The following is a 14,957-nucleotide window of genomic DNA, read 5'->3' on the forward strand; positions in this document are numbered from 1 at the left end:
TCCTCAAATTAATTATAGCATGCATCATGGATCACCCTTTTTCCCTTTCTATAATTCAAAAAACACCATTATATACGAATATATAGTCTCAATTATAACATGTACTGTGTTTGATGAATTATTGCTATATAATTAATACTTTACAATGAAATTTATTGAACTCAAACCAGTTTCTTAATTAACACACGACAATACCATAACAATCTTATTAATTTTAAGAACACTCGAAGACTCATCTCATAAGTGAGCGGTATAATCCATGCATACACAACTGCTTCTTCAACGTAGAGGTCTGTTCATTATATTCTCTAAGGATTAGGATTCATGGCGAGATTCTCACCTTCTCTTTCCAACATTTGAACTACAACTTCCATTGAAGGACGATCTATTGGATGCCATTGGATGCACCATAGACCCAGAATTGCAAGTTTCCTAGCAATTGTTACATCTACTTCATCGTCACCGATATAGATTCGTAGGTCGTTGCCTTGCTTTAAAAGGTTATAGATCCATTCTGGGAAGTAGACTTGGCTAGAGGCATCCTCCATGACTTTAAAGTTTTTTCTGCCTCCAACCATTTCAAGCAACAATATTCCAAAACTATAGACTTCTGACTTATAGGAGACGTTGCTGAAGTTCCTTGGGAAGATTTCAGGTGCGATGTAGCCCATGGGCCCCCTGGCTGTAGTCATCATATTTCTTCTATGCTAAACCGAAATTAGAAACTTTTGGAGTGAAATCTTGGTCTAGCAATACATTATGTGGTTTGATATCGAAGTGCAGGATTCGTTGGTCGCATCCTTGGTGAAGATATTCAATTCCTTTAACTATTCCTAGAGCGATATCTTGCAACTTATCCCAACCAATGAATGAATTCTTATTATCTGAAGAACCATTTGGTAAGTATTCGTAAACAAGAGCATGAATAAATCCGTCTGCATAAACTCCAACCAAGCGAACCGCATTGACATGGTGGATTTGACACATTGTCCCCACTTCATTTATGTAATCTTCCCCATTTTGATTTGAATTGTTCAGGATTTTCACAGCAACAAGTAATTCAGAGGAAAGCTTTCCTTTGAACATTGTTCCTGTTGAAATGTAAATTTAGTTACTGGTTTAAGTTTGTTAGTTGACAGGGTGTAAGGCTTAGATTTGATTCTAGAGTGTAGGTCTCATAGGTCCTAGCTCATGCCAAGTGTGCAGCTCATATTGCTGACACTAAATTGTATGGCTGAGATCACACTAAATTGTATGGCTGAGATCATATTCTCTGTTGTACAAAAGGAATGTTCTGTTAGAAATGAATACAGTGTGCTGATTACATTCATTTTGCCAAACAGATTCTCTCCCTCTCTTTTCTCTCTAAAACCTTGTCCCATATACTTTGTGTGCAAGAAATCTACTATTCTATAGAAACTTCAACATGGTATCAGTAGCGAAGGTTCTGATCTGAGACTGGGCGTAGTGAAATCAATCCAGTTGAAGGTAGCATTATCTAGTCTCACATGGCTGGATCTAGCATGAGTGAGCTTCGTGCTCCCATCTTCAATGGAAGAAACTACGATTTCTGGAGAATAAAGATGTGCACAATCTTCAAATCTCACAAGCTGTGGGATATGGTTGAGAATGGATATGAGCAACCTGTGAAGAAGGAAGAAGGAGAAGCTCTGACAGCAGCTCAAAAGCTTGTTTTGGAAGAAAATATTGCCAAAGATGCTAAGGCATTGGGTCTGATCCAGAATGCAGTTTCTGATGATATTTTTCCCAGAATTGCTTTGAAGGAATCAGCCAAGGAAGCATGGGAAATCCTGCAGCAAGAATTCAGAGAAGACAAGAAGGTAAGATCTGTGAAACTTCAAGCTCTTAGGAGAGAATTTGAATACACTCGTATGCATGATGATGAATCATTGTCCGGATATGTCACTAAATTGCTTGAGCTAGTAAATCAAATGAAGGCTTATGGTGAAGAGTTAACTGAACAGAGAATTGTTCAAAAACTATTGATTAGTTTATCCAGAGATTATGATTCCATTGCTGAGGTTATAGAGGAGACAAAAGATACAGAAACTATAGGGGTTCAAGAGGTTATAGGCTCTCTAAAATCTCATGAACAAAGGCTGCAGAGGCATAATGAGAGAGAGACTGAGAAGGCTTTCTCTAGTTTGAATGTGAGCTCTAAAGATCAGTCTAACACAGGGCAGGCAGGGGGCTCCAAATCCAAAAAGAATTGGAAATCTCAGAAAGGGAAGAAGTGGGACTCAAAGTCTGAAAACAATTCTAAAAAGGAATGTCAGACTGAGGGAGCAAAGGTGCCTTGCAAAACCTGTGACAAATTGCATTTTGGTGTCTGCTGGTTTAAAGGCAAACCTAAATGTTATAAATGTGATAGGTTTGGTCATATAGCCAAAGACTGCAAGGGAAAACCAGAAGCTGCTAACTATGCATCACACAAGGAGGAAGAAGGCAACATGTTCTATGCTTGTCATGCTGCTGCCATAGTGAAAAATAATGGTGTGTGGTATGTGGACAGTGCATGCAGCAACCACATGACTTCACAAGCATCCCTTCTAGTCAATATTGACACCAAAGTCACTGCAAAGGTAAAAATGGGCATTGGAGACTTAGTGGAAGCAACTGGAAAAGGAACTTTGGTGATTGACACTAAAGCTGGGCCTAGATATATCAAAGAGGTTATGCTTGTACCAGGATTGGATGAAAGCTTACTTAGTGTAGGTCAAATGGTAGAGCATGACTACTATCTTGTCTTTGGTGATTCTATTGTTGAAATATTTGATGACAGGTCAATGGAGAATCTGCTGGCAAAGGTTTCCATGACAGGAAACAGATGCTTCCCCCTGTCATTGAAATATGCAAACTCAGTGGCTATGAAAGCAACAATTGAAGAATCCACTTGGTATTGGCATAGGAGGTTTGGCCATTTGAATATGCAGAGTCTGAAGTTGTTACAACAACAGGAGCTGGTCTATGGTCTGCCTGAAATTGGAAATGCAAACAGAATTTGCCAAGACTGTGCAATTGGAAAATCCCACAGAGAGGCTTTTGGTAAAGAGAAAATTTGGAGAGCTAGTTTACCTCTGGAGCTGGTTCATTCAGATGTTTGTGGTCCAATGCAGACCACATCAATAGGTGGAAACAAATATTTTTTGACTTTCATTGATGACTGCACCAGAATGTGCTGGGTGTACTTCATGCAATTCAAGTTAGAAGTTTTTAATATTTTCAAGAAATTTAAGGCTATGGTAGAACTACAAAGTGGATACAAACTGAAGAAACTTAGGAGTGACAGAGGTGGGGAATATACCTCTGCTGAATTTCTGCAGTTTTGTGAAGAAATTGGGTTGGAAAGACAACTAACTGTGGCCTATTCACCTCAGCAAAATGGGGTTGCTCAGAGAAAGAACAAGACCATTGTTGAGATGAGCAAGACAATGATGAAAGAGAAGAAACTACCATACAAATTTTGGGGAGAGGCAGTGAATACAGCTGTCTATATCCAGAATAGATGCCCCACAAAAGCTTTAGATAATGTCACTCCATTTGAAGCTTTTAGTGGAAGAAAGCCTGGGGTTAAACACTTAAAAGTGTTTGGTTCTATATGTTTCTATCATGTGCCTAATCAGTTGAGGTCTAAACTGGAAGATGCAGCTGTTAAGTGCATTTTTGTTGGCTATGGCAAATGTGAAAAGGGGTACAGAGTGTACAATTTGCAAACCAACAAGATCACTACATCTAGAAGTGTGATCTTTGATGAGAACTCACTATGGGATTGGGACACACAAACTGTTGATTCTGTCACAATTCAGATTAGAAGTAGTGAAGAGGAGCATGAAGAAACAATGATAGACATTTCCAGTCCACCTCAAGTAACTACAGCTGCTACTAATGTTACTTCACCAAGTGATTCTCCAAGTTCTACACCTGTAAAGCTTAGAGACATCACTGAGATTTATGCTAGATGCAATATGAGCATCATTGAGCCAGAGAACTTTGCTGAAGCATCAAAGGATAAAGCTTGGCAAAAGGCAATGGAAGCAGAAATGGATATGATTGAGAAAAATGAGACTTGGGAACTAGTTGATAGACCAAGTGATAAACCTGTGATTGGTGTGAAATGGGTTTATAAGACCAAATTGAACCTTGATGGCTCAATACAAAAGCATAAAGCTAGGCTGGTGGTCAAAGGCTATGCACAAAAGCCTGGAATCGACTTCAATGAGACCTTTGCTCCTGTGGCCAGACTTGACACAATTAGAACTCTCATAGCTTTGGCAGCTCAAAAGGGGGGGAAATTATACCAGTTAGATGTCAAGTCTGCATTCCTAAATGGTGTGCTTAAGGAGGAAGTCTATGTAGATCAACCGGATGGTTTTGTGACTACAAACTATGAAGACAAAGTGTACAAGTTGAAGAAAGCCTTGTATGGTTTGAAACAGGCTCCAAGAGCCTGGTATGAGGAAATCAATGCCTATCTTGTTAGCTGTGGTTATGTCAGAAGCAAAAGTGAGGCTACTTTGTATTGCAAGACTAAGGAAGACTCTGGAACTCTAATAGTCTCAATCTATGTTGATGACATTGTGTATACAGGCAGCAGTGAAGAATTAATTGATGAATTCAAGACTGAAATGATGAGAAGGTATGAAATGACTGATCTAGGCCTTTTATATCATTTCCTTGGTATGGTAGTGATTCAAACTGAATCCTGTATTTTCATAAATCAAAAGAAGTATGCTCTGACTTTGCTGGACAAGTTTGGTTTGAAGCAATGTAAGCCGGTCAGTACTCCTCTGGTGGCAACTGAAAAATTGTGCAAAGATGATGGAAGTGATCATGCAGATAAGAGTGAGTATAGACAGATTGTGGGCAGCCTATTGTATTTGACAGCTACAAGACCAGACATAATGTTTGCAGCTAGCCTAGTAGCTAGATTCATGCATTGACAGGACCCGACCCAATTTCCACTTTGGAATTCGAGTCAAGTCCTGTGCGTGTCCGACACCTGGCGAACATCGGGCACAAAAGACCTTTTTACCCTTCTCGTCTCAAATTCTTTTCAGATTTTCCTTAGACTTCTGCCAAAATTTCGGCAGAGTCTCCCCTGTATTTTGACCAATTCCAAAATTTTTCACCTGTTAAACAATTAATAAAATTCACACCAACCGCCAGAATATCTCAGATAACCAATCTCAACTCTAGTTTCTCAGTTTCAACTAGATATCAGAACATTTTCTAAATTGTTCAGGGTTCCAAGGATTTTCTACGAAACTCTACCTTACGTGGTGTCGCGGAAGCTTTGAATGGCCCCGATGGTGGATCCCGAGCACTTCTACGACCTGGGGGCGAAAAACATGTTGAAAAATGTGAGTGGACAAAAATAAGGTTCTTAGAAACAACTTTATAACCATAATAATCCCCATTATAAAAATTGTTAAAAAAAACTGAATATGTACTCTCCATTTAAAGCATACTAAACTCAAGGCATTCTATGTAAATCATATTCAAGCTCGATAAATTTCGCTCAAAAGTACTGAAATCAAAGCTTGTATAAAACACTGAAATCAAACTTGTATAAAAGCACTGTACGCAAACCTTGCATAACTGAACAAAACTATAGAAATGTATCAATGCCTGAAAAATCAGAGAAGCTGATATAAAATAACTGGAAATCATAATTAAATAAAGAAAACTCAAAATCCTTTGAAAATACCACCTATTTGTACCCCTGTCATATCCGTCAATTCCCCTGGCAGGTCTCGGGTGCCACGCAGTCTACCCGAGCCGCAAACTGGCGAAATCAGGGGACTATAATCAGCTTGTCCCGCCGGCAGATTCCTCGATGACACCAAGTCAGCTCGAGTCGCTCTGGCAAGATGCAGGGGACCATAGTCAGCCTGATCCGCAATCCTGGCATGTCTCGGGGACACAGAGTTAGCCGAGCCGCAATCCTGGCAGGTCTCGGGACACCAAGTCTGCCGAGCCGCAAATCCTGGCACTCACGGTCCGAGCGTCCCCGAAGCTCGTGAGGCAAAGTCAAGTGCACTGACATATACTGAAATCGGACTGGATGTCCGTAGACATCGGTCCAACTGTGGGTAATCAGCAAAGAAAATGGGTACTAGGTGGTTTTAAAATAAATTCCTTTAGAAAAATCTGATTAATAACTGAAATCTCAAATTGTGCTGCTATTTCATCTGCCATAAGCCTCAAACTCTGTTTTCTATAACTCTTTAGCATGTGTAAGTAAGCAGCACAAAACTATAGAACTATTTCTGTATTAATCATGCTCGTAAACATAAAACTTATTCAGATAAACACATTTATCAAACTTATTTATATAAAATCACGATAAAATTATTAAGTAAACTCAGTTTATAAATCATTTATATAACACATTTAGATAAAATCATTTATGAAAGAAAGTCCACTCACAGATGGTCCGAGCTAAGTTGACCTTTCGAAGGTCCTGGCTGCGGGTCAACCGGACATCTGGTGCCTGATTATCCATAAATAATAAATCAATAATTTGCTGAATAAAAAGAATTAAATTAAACATCCTGCCCCGGCTCCTAGAAATACGTGCATTACAACCCAAGTTACTCATGAGCCCACATTAGCTTTTTAGACACTTGGACCAGTTTTGGAAGGTCCGACGCTCAGCTAAGCGATAAACTGCCAGATCGGCCGACCCGGGACCCCGTGGTTCCACGATCTCCGATGGCCAATCTGGGCTTCCCTGAAGGTTCCTTACAGAGAGGGAACCATGTTCTGCGAGTTTGGTCCAAAACGGAAGGTCGGATTGGCCAAAATCGCGTTATCGTTTAAAATCCAAACCCTAGCCCCAGGGTTCGCGATTTCGGAGTATCCGGGCTCCGATTCGTAATCCGTCGAATCCTACACGATCCTGAGGTCATGTAGACCGACATATCCAAAACCCAGCGCAATCCGATTACTTGACGACACTGCACCCACGGATCGCGCGATATGAAAAATTCGTTCGGGGCACAAACGGACTCCGAATCGAGATCCACAAAATCCTACGCGCTCGTGACGACACGAGAGTCACAAAACTGCACAGAATTACTTCACCACCCTTGACCACGCGCCCCAGCACGCGCGGGCAGATTTGGGTGTCTTAAGCGATTTCGGGTGGCCGAAAAATCTCGAAACCAAGACTCCAAACTCCTTCCCTAGGTAAAAAACCTCATTTGGAGTCACTTTTGTTCTTGGACATACCCCAAAAAATGACCAGAAATAGTAGTTTTTGGCGGCCGGAGTTTCGGCCAGAATTCAAGTCGAAAATTGATCGCTTTAGAGCTAAAATCGATCGAAACCCATACATCCATCAGCTAGAACGTGAAAAATAGCTGAGAAACCATACCTTACTCGATCGATTTGGCGGAGAATTGAAGGAGAAAATCGAGTTGGAAGTTCGAATGGATTCGGACGAACATCCGTCGGAAAACATGGTTTTTCGATCAGGCCGGGAGGCCCAAGGGTGGAGGTCGGTCAGGTTTAGACGGCGAGAGGGAGGCGGACCTGATGGTACCCACGGCGGAGATCGGGACGCCGTGTGGCGGCGGCTGGAAGAGCTGGAAGGGAGGAGAGTTGCGGGAGGGTTTCTCGCGGGGGAGAGAGAGGGAGGAGAGAGAAAGTGACGGGGAAGAGGAGAGAGAAAGGGATAAAAATCTGAATTTTTTTCCCAAATTACCGTTTTGCCCTTCGTGGTTTTTAGGCCATATCTTCTTCGTTACGGCTCCGATTCGAGTCTACTCCGTGTCTACGAACTCGTTTCGCCGCGCTTTACGCAATGGAGTATGTGGAATTCCCAACTTCTTTCTCGATTGAAAAGTCAAATTTTCTCCCATTAAAATATGCAAGGGCAAACTTGTCTTTTTGCTAAAAGATATTTTCCTTACTTTTTAGATATTTTCTTTCTTTTTAGATATTTTGTTTTGGGTTATTACATGCATTGTCCAACAAAGAAACACTATGGAACAGCCAAGAGAGTGCTGAGGTATATTCAAGGCACCATTGATTTTGGTATTGAATATCAGAAAGGAAAAGAAGCCATCCTAATTGGATATTGTGACAGTGATTGGGGAGGAAGCCAAGATGACATGAGAAGCACCTCTGGCTATGCTTTCTCTTTTGGCAGTGGAGTATTTTCTTGGGCATCAGTCAAGCAACATAGTGTTGCTCTCTCCATAGCTGAGGCTGAGTATGTCAGTGCAAGTGAAGCTACTACACAAGCAATATGGTTGAGGTTTGTTCTAGAGGATTTTGGAGAATTGCAAGCTGATGCAACTCCATTAATGGTGGACAACACTTCTGCCATTGCAATGACTAGAAACCCAGTCTTTCATCAAAAGACCAAGCACATAAATCGTAGGTACCATTTCATCCGAGATGCTGTACAAGATGGTGTAGTGGATTTAAAATATTGCAAGTCTGAAGAACAAGTGGATGACATCTTCACCAAAGCTCAGCCTAAAGATCGATTAAACTATTTGAGAGGATTGCTTGGTGTTAAACCAGTTAACAATTTAGAAGGGAATGTTGAAATGTAAATTTAGTTACTGGTTTAAGTTTGTTAGTTGACAGGTGTAAGGCTTAGATTTGATTCTAGAGTGTAGGTCTCATAGGTCCTAGGTCATGCCAAGTGTGCAGCTCATATTGCTGACACTAAATTGTATGGCTGAGATCATATTCTCTGTTGTACAAAAGGAATGTTCTATTAGAAATGAACACAGAGAGTGCATGATTACATTCATTTTGCCTAACAGATTCTCTCCCTCTCCTTTTCTCTCTAAAACCTTGTCTCATATACTTTGTGTGCAAGAATATCTACTATTATATAGAAACTTCAACAGTTCCGTAGGCCCCTTGACCCAACTTTTCCTTGAATTGATTTGTTGTCCTCTTAATATCAGCATAGGAATATCTACGTGGCTTCATCCCTCTGTAATCATCCAAAAATCTTTCGATTCTAAGCCGATTTTCTTTTTCCATTTTGTTAGAGGTATAGACATGGTTGATTGTCATCACCTTCGCTAATAGAACTAAACACAGTGCACAAATACCTGCAAATATTTTCTTTTTGTGCCAATCATTTTTTAAAGCGTTTTTAGCCATTTTAAACTCTCTTCAAAACATACCCTTGATTAATTTACTCACCAATATGTTCATAAAAGAAAGAAAAAGGAAGAAAAAATAAATAAATAAGGTGAAATGAAGGTTACGAGCTGTAAAAGTTGTTCATGAAATAAGGGTCGGTTTTCAAATCAATTAAATCTAAAATTATAGTTTGCATATAGAGTCTTCAATGAATCTTGAAATAATCTTGAAATTATAGTTGGAAAGTAAACTTGGAGTGTAAAATACCTTTGCAATTTTCACATGGTGGAATGGACCAATGCAATATTCCTATCTCATCAGATATAAATATATATATATATATATATATATATATATATATATATATATATACACGCTAATCACCAATGAAACAATAATAACCAATGACAGCGTAAATATGGTTACCAGAATTGTTGCCATGGCATGGGCTCAATCTCTCCAGACATTCACTACCATATATGCTGGAACAATATTTATCTCTTACTGTTGACGGTGGACAACTGAATAAGCAAGCAACCATTACTGTAAAACGTCTCCCTAGGCAAGCAACCATCATAAGGTGTTCCTCTAATTGCATGAGACCCGTAGTTAATCGGCCCCACTCCTTCTGGATGTTTTAGTCAATGGCCGACGGGTAAGGTGATCTCTAAATTTTTATCTGATTATGGGCCAACAAAAAAATAAATAAATAAATTTATCTCTTTAAAGAGTTAAACTGCACTAAATTGGAAATTTCCCTTGTGCTCTGACAGCATGTCTGGAGGAAGTCTCCTATTTGCGGCTTACACAGTGCTCCTTTCTCTTGTTCCCAAACAGCTTGCAATAATATTACAGCTGATAACTCTGATTGTATCCGTTCTTGTGGAAATATTAATATAAGCTCTCCATTCCGATTGAAAGGAGACTCTAAACACTGCGGCAACAAAAGCTATCTTGTGAGGCCAAGGGAAATGGTACTGTAGACAAAGAAATTTTGGTGTAATAAATTCCATTGACAATAAAATAATTAGGGTTCGGTGGATTAAATCGTGGGCCCCGTAATTCGCCCATGTGGCGTGTGACTCATCAAAATCGGGTTAGTTGTCAAAAATGACAAATGGCGACATCCGACGGAGTGCATCAAACGGATCAAGATGAAGACAAAATTAAAGGAAAGAATCTTATGTGATTGACTTTGATTTAAATCAAATATTAATCAGGTTAATCAATTAAAGATAATCTGGTTAAATTGCCAGATTATGGGAATTGATTTAAATCAAATCAAATCCCACAAATCAAGGAAAGTTATTTAGGTCAAGCATCCGACAAAAGCCTATAAATAGGAGGCCTCAAGACGAAAGAAGGAGTCAGAAGGCTCAGAGAAAAAACCTAGCACTCAGAAGAAACAGAAAACTCTCTGCATTCTTCACCCTACTTTGGAAGAGCCACCAAGCACAACAAATACGTGCCGGTTCCTTCACCATAAAAATCCAAAACACCAAACAAGCTTCGTGCTACCCGTTTGATCAAGATCAAGTCTCTACGACCCTTGTATCAAACACAAATTTTCTTTAAACACTTTGGAGATCGAATCAGAGGATTCAATACAGAGATTATAACCCTAAATTTCATAAATACAATATTANGTTCCGTAGGCACCTTGACCCAACTTTTCCTTGAATTGACTTGTTATCCTCTTAATATCAACATAGGAGTATCTACTTGGCTTCATCGCTCTGTATTCATCCAAAAATCTTTCAATTCTAAGCTGATTTTCTTTTTCCTTTTTGTTTGAGTTGTAGACATAGCAGATTGTCGTCCCCGTCGCTATTAGAACTAAACAAAGTGCGCAAATACCTGCAAATATTTTCTTTTTGTGTCAAACGTTTTTTAAAGGGTTTTTAGCCATTTTAAACTCTGTGCCAAACATACCCTTGATTAATTTCCTCACCATTATGTTCATAAAAGAAAGAAAAAGGAAGAAGAAAAAAAAAGAAATTAGATGAAATGAAGGTCTGCGGATATAGCTCACCTAATATCTTCAGATTTGTCCTTATAAGATTATGACCTGTAAAAGTTGTTCATGAAATAAGGGCCAGTTTTCAAATCACTGAAATCCAAAATTATAGTTTGCATAGAATCTTCAATTAATCTTGAAATTATAGTTGGAAAGCAAACTTGGAGTGTAAAATACCTTTGCAATGTTCACATGATGGAATGGACCAATGCAATACTCCTATCTCATCAGATATATCTGATGTGTAGTCATGCACCTTGATACAAGACACCAGGGGCATTTCATCAAAGGAACAATAAGCACTAGTGACAGCGTAAAGATGGTTACCAGAATTGTTGCATGGGCTCAATCTCGTCAGACAATAAGAATTATAGGAACAAAATTCATCTCTTACTGTTGACGGTGGACAACTGAATAAGGGTGTGCGGCCTACGAATTGAAAGGGATAAGAACCCTTACTGTAAAACAACTCCCTTGGCAAGCAACCATAATAAGCTCTTCCTCTAATTGTATGAGATGTGTAGTTAATCGCATCAACAAAGAACTTAGCTGATGACGATGGTAACTCAAGTATAGTCTGGTTGTCGTCAGTGCATGAAACATCAAATCCCGGGAAGCCACAATGGATTGGCTGCCTACCCTTAAGTCGAAATGGGAATCGGATGGCTGGGCCGTCGGGGTGACATCTTGTTTCTCTGCAATCTCCACCATTGAGTGCATCTAGTACTATTACGACTATCATGAGCAACCACCGTGAGAAATTCATGATGGCAATAAATTATTTGCAGAGTACAAGTATCCTTGAAGATGATACGATATGATATATGGACTTGGGTTTCTTTTTTTCTTTTTGTTGTGTGGATTACTTGAGATGACATGGGCCCCACTCCTTCTGGATGTTTTAGTCAATGCCCGACGTGTACGGTGATCTCTTAATTTTTATCTGATTATGCAAAAAATAGATAAATAAATAAATAAAAACTTTATATTTAAAGAGTTAAAACTGCACTAAATTGGAAATTTCCCTTGCGCTCTGGCAGCATGTCTGGAAGAAGTCTCCTATTTGCGGCTTACACAGTGCTCCTTCTTCTTCTTGTTCCTTCCTCTTGTTCCCAAACATCTTCCAATAATATTACAGCTGATAACTCTGATTGTATCCGTTCTTGTGGAAATATTAACATAAGCTCTCCATTCCGATTGAAAGGAGACTCTAAACACTGCGGCAACAAAAGCTTCGAGCTATCTTGTGAGGCCAAGGGAAATGGTACTACTCATCATGCAGTGCTATACTTGTTTTCAGGAAAGTATTATGTACAAGCAATCAATTACAATAACTTCACAATCCGACTTGTGGATGTTGGTGTTCACAAGATCAAGGACAACTACTTCTCCCACCCACTCTTCTCCTTGACCCTCTTCAACTTTTCTTATTACTCCAATTATACAGGTCCTCTTCCTGGGTATTACCATAGAGAATCATTAATGTCTATAGTCTTCCTGAGCTGTGAAATTCCAATGCATCCTTCCCATCTCATTGTTGAAACAGCTCCATGCATCAGTGGGGTCAACAACTATTCTTCTTCCAATTCTTCTTTCTCCAATGTAACAACATATTCTTATTTCATAAAATTTCCGGTTAGGCGTGGTGGCCCAAGGTCATACAATTTTGGGGATTCCTGCAAAATAACACTAATGGTTATGGTTTCCCCTTCAACTGAGGAGCTCATGACGTCTTGCAAAGGAATATATAATGAAATAGCGCATGGCTTTGAACTCTCATGGCTTCATCATGCATGTAAAGTAACGTGCAGATCAGGGGAATCTTGCAGGCTGAACCGCAAGGACAATGGAATCTACTGCTTCCAACGCCCGTTAAATTTAATACCAAAAGGTTAGACAATTGCCAAACCTTTAAATTATAAATTATATATTTACTGTAGTGTCTTATGAAATTAGGTCAAATATCAGTTTTACCCACTTTGATGACTATGACAGCATGTTAAACCGTAATTTCCAACCGTTACTAAGCTAACGTTACAGTTTTCTTTTCAATGTAGCACCCTGGCTTATGAAGATAATAATGTTACAGTTTTCTTTTCATAATTTATGTTGGTCTAACCAGAATTCTCTTTATGCTAATGTTACTGTCTTCTTTTGCAATGTAGTCCCTTGGTATGACGAGATCATAATGTCCATAATCAAGAAAGTAGGCCAGTGGATCCCTCAACTCTGTAAATAGACGTTTACTTTTCTTTGGCCTTTTCGCTTGACTAACCAACTTAGTCATTCCATTGATCGATTGATTTCTCTACTTCACCCGATATACAGGCTCTTCCAATTTGATCAGCCTTTCCCTATGTATAGTTACAGCTTATACCTTGGCCAAGGACTATATTATTATTATACTCGTGTGGATCAGTGGAACATTAATATTCTTATTTTGAGATGGATTTGCAAAGGACTATATTATTATTATACTTCGCGTTCATTAATTCCATTTTTGTGAACCATGCAGCAATATACCTGGCAGCCAAATTTTCATTTGGTTTTTGTTGTTTAACTGCACTGCTAATATATAAATGGCGAAGGAGGCACTTGTCAATGTATGAGAATATAGAAGACTTTCTACGGAGTAATAATAATCTCATGCCAATAAGGTACTCTTACTCCGACATCAAAAAGATGACCAGAGGTTTCAAGGACAAATTGGGGGAAGGAGGCTGTGGCTCTGTATACAAGGCAAAGCTCCGCAGCGGTCGCCTTTTAGCCATCAAGATGTTAAGCAAGTCCAAAACTAATAATGGGCAAGACTTTATCAATGAAGTTGGTACCATTGGAAGGATTCGCCATGTTAACGTGGTGCGACTTATTGGCTTCTGTGTTGATGGTTCAAAACGTGCTCTAGTATATTATTTCATGTCTAATGGGTCTCTCGAGAAATTAATACATTTTTCCTCAACAAGGAGATGTGTCTTTAAGTTGCCAGAAAATATTTGAAATCGCACTTGGAGTGGCTCGTGGTATTGATTACCTCCATCAAGGCTTGGACATGCAAATTTTGCACTTTGACATCAAGCCTCACAACATTCTTCTAGACGAGAATTTTGGGTTAGCAAAGCTATACCGATTGGATAATAGCATTGTATCTTTGACTGCAGCAAGAGGAACCATGAGATACATTGCTCCAGAACTGTTCTACAAAAACATTGGAGGTGTTTCATGATGGAATAAAAGAATGATATTATTGGTGGTGGGTATGGTTATGTGGAGGTAAGAATGGGTAAGAGAAGAAACTTGTTCTCTTGTGATAATCAAAAACAGAAAGTAGTGGGAAAAGTAGCGGGACACTATTTTGATATGATGATGTTCCTTTTGCAAGTATCAACATCTCCACCCAAGTCACTGTCACTATAGCCAGTCAAATTTAGATTCTGAACAGGATAATAATGCAAACCATAATTAATGGTTCCAACCACATATCTTAGGATTCTCTTTCCAAGCTCCCAATGAACATCTTTTGGTGACTCCATGAAACGGCTGAGGAAGCTTACTGCATATGTAAGATCTGGCCTTGTTGTAGTTAAATACAAGAGGCCACCCACTAGACTTCGAAACAAAGTTTGATTTACCATTGTGCTTCCATCATTCTTACCTATCTTAACACCAACCTCCATTGGAGTAGCAATTGACTTTGCATTTTCCAACCTGAACCTTTTCAACAATTCCTTTGCGTATTTCTTTTGAGAAATATAGATACCATTCTCATTTTGTTTGACTTCAATTCCAAGAAAGAAATGAAGCAAAC

General features: G+C 39.3%; 1 protein-coding gene, 1 long non-coding RNA gene and 1 pseudogene across 2 annotated transcripts; 1 reads left to right on the forward strand and 2 right to left on the reverse strand.

Moving 5' to 3' along the window:
- Positions 1-308: 308 nt before the first annotated feature.
- On the reverse strand, positions 309-9,063 carry LOC117613494 (annotated as a pseudogene).
- A 1,736-nt stretch (positions 9,064-10,799) lies between these two features.
- On the reverse strand, positions 10,800-11,392 carry LOC117613495. Its single transcript, XR_004583738.1, has 3 exons — positions 11,330-11,392; positions 11,168-11,203; positions 10,800-10,992 (listed from the first exon to the last, which is right to left on the reverse strand). It is a non-coding gene; the product is annotated as an uncharacterized LOC117613495 (long non-coding RNA).
- Positions 11,393-12,193: 801 nt separating this feature from the next.
- Positions 12,194-14,375, forward strand: LOC117613492 (rust resistance kinase Lr10-like). Its single transcript, XM_034342097.1, is given in 4 exon segments — positions 12,194-13,043; positions 13,318-13,383; positions 13,668-14,092; positions 14,094-14,375. Coding segments are annotated over 4 exon segments (1,623 nt in total).
- The last annotated feature ends 582 nt before the right edge of the window (positions 14,376-14,957 follow it).

This window comes from Prunus dulcis, unplaced genomic scaffold, assembly GCF_902201215.1.
Source record: "Prunus dulcis unplaced genomic scaffold, ALMONDv2, whole genome shotgun sequence".
Lineage (NCBI taxonomy): Eukaryota > Viridiplantae > Streptophyta > Magnoliopsida > Rosales > Rosaceae > Prunus > Prunus dulcis.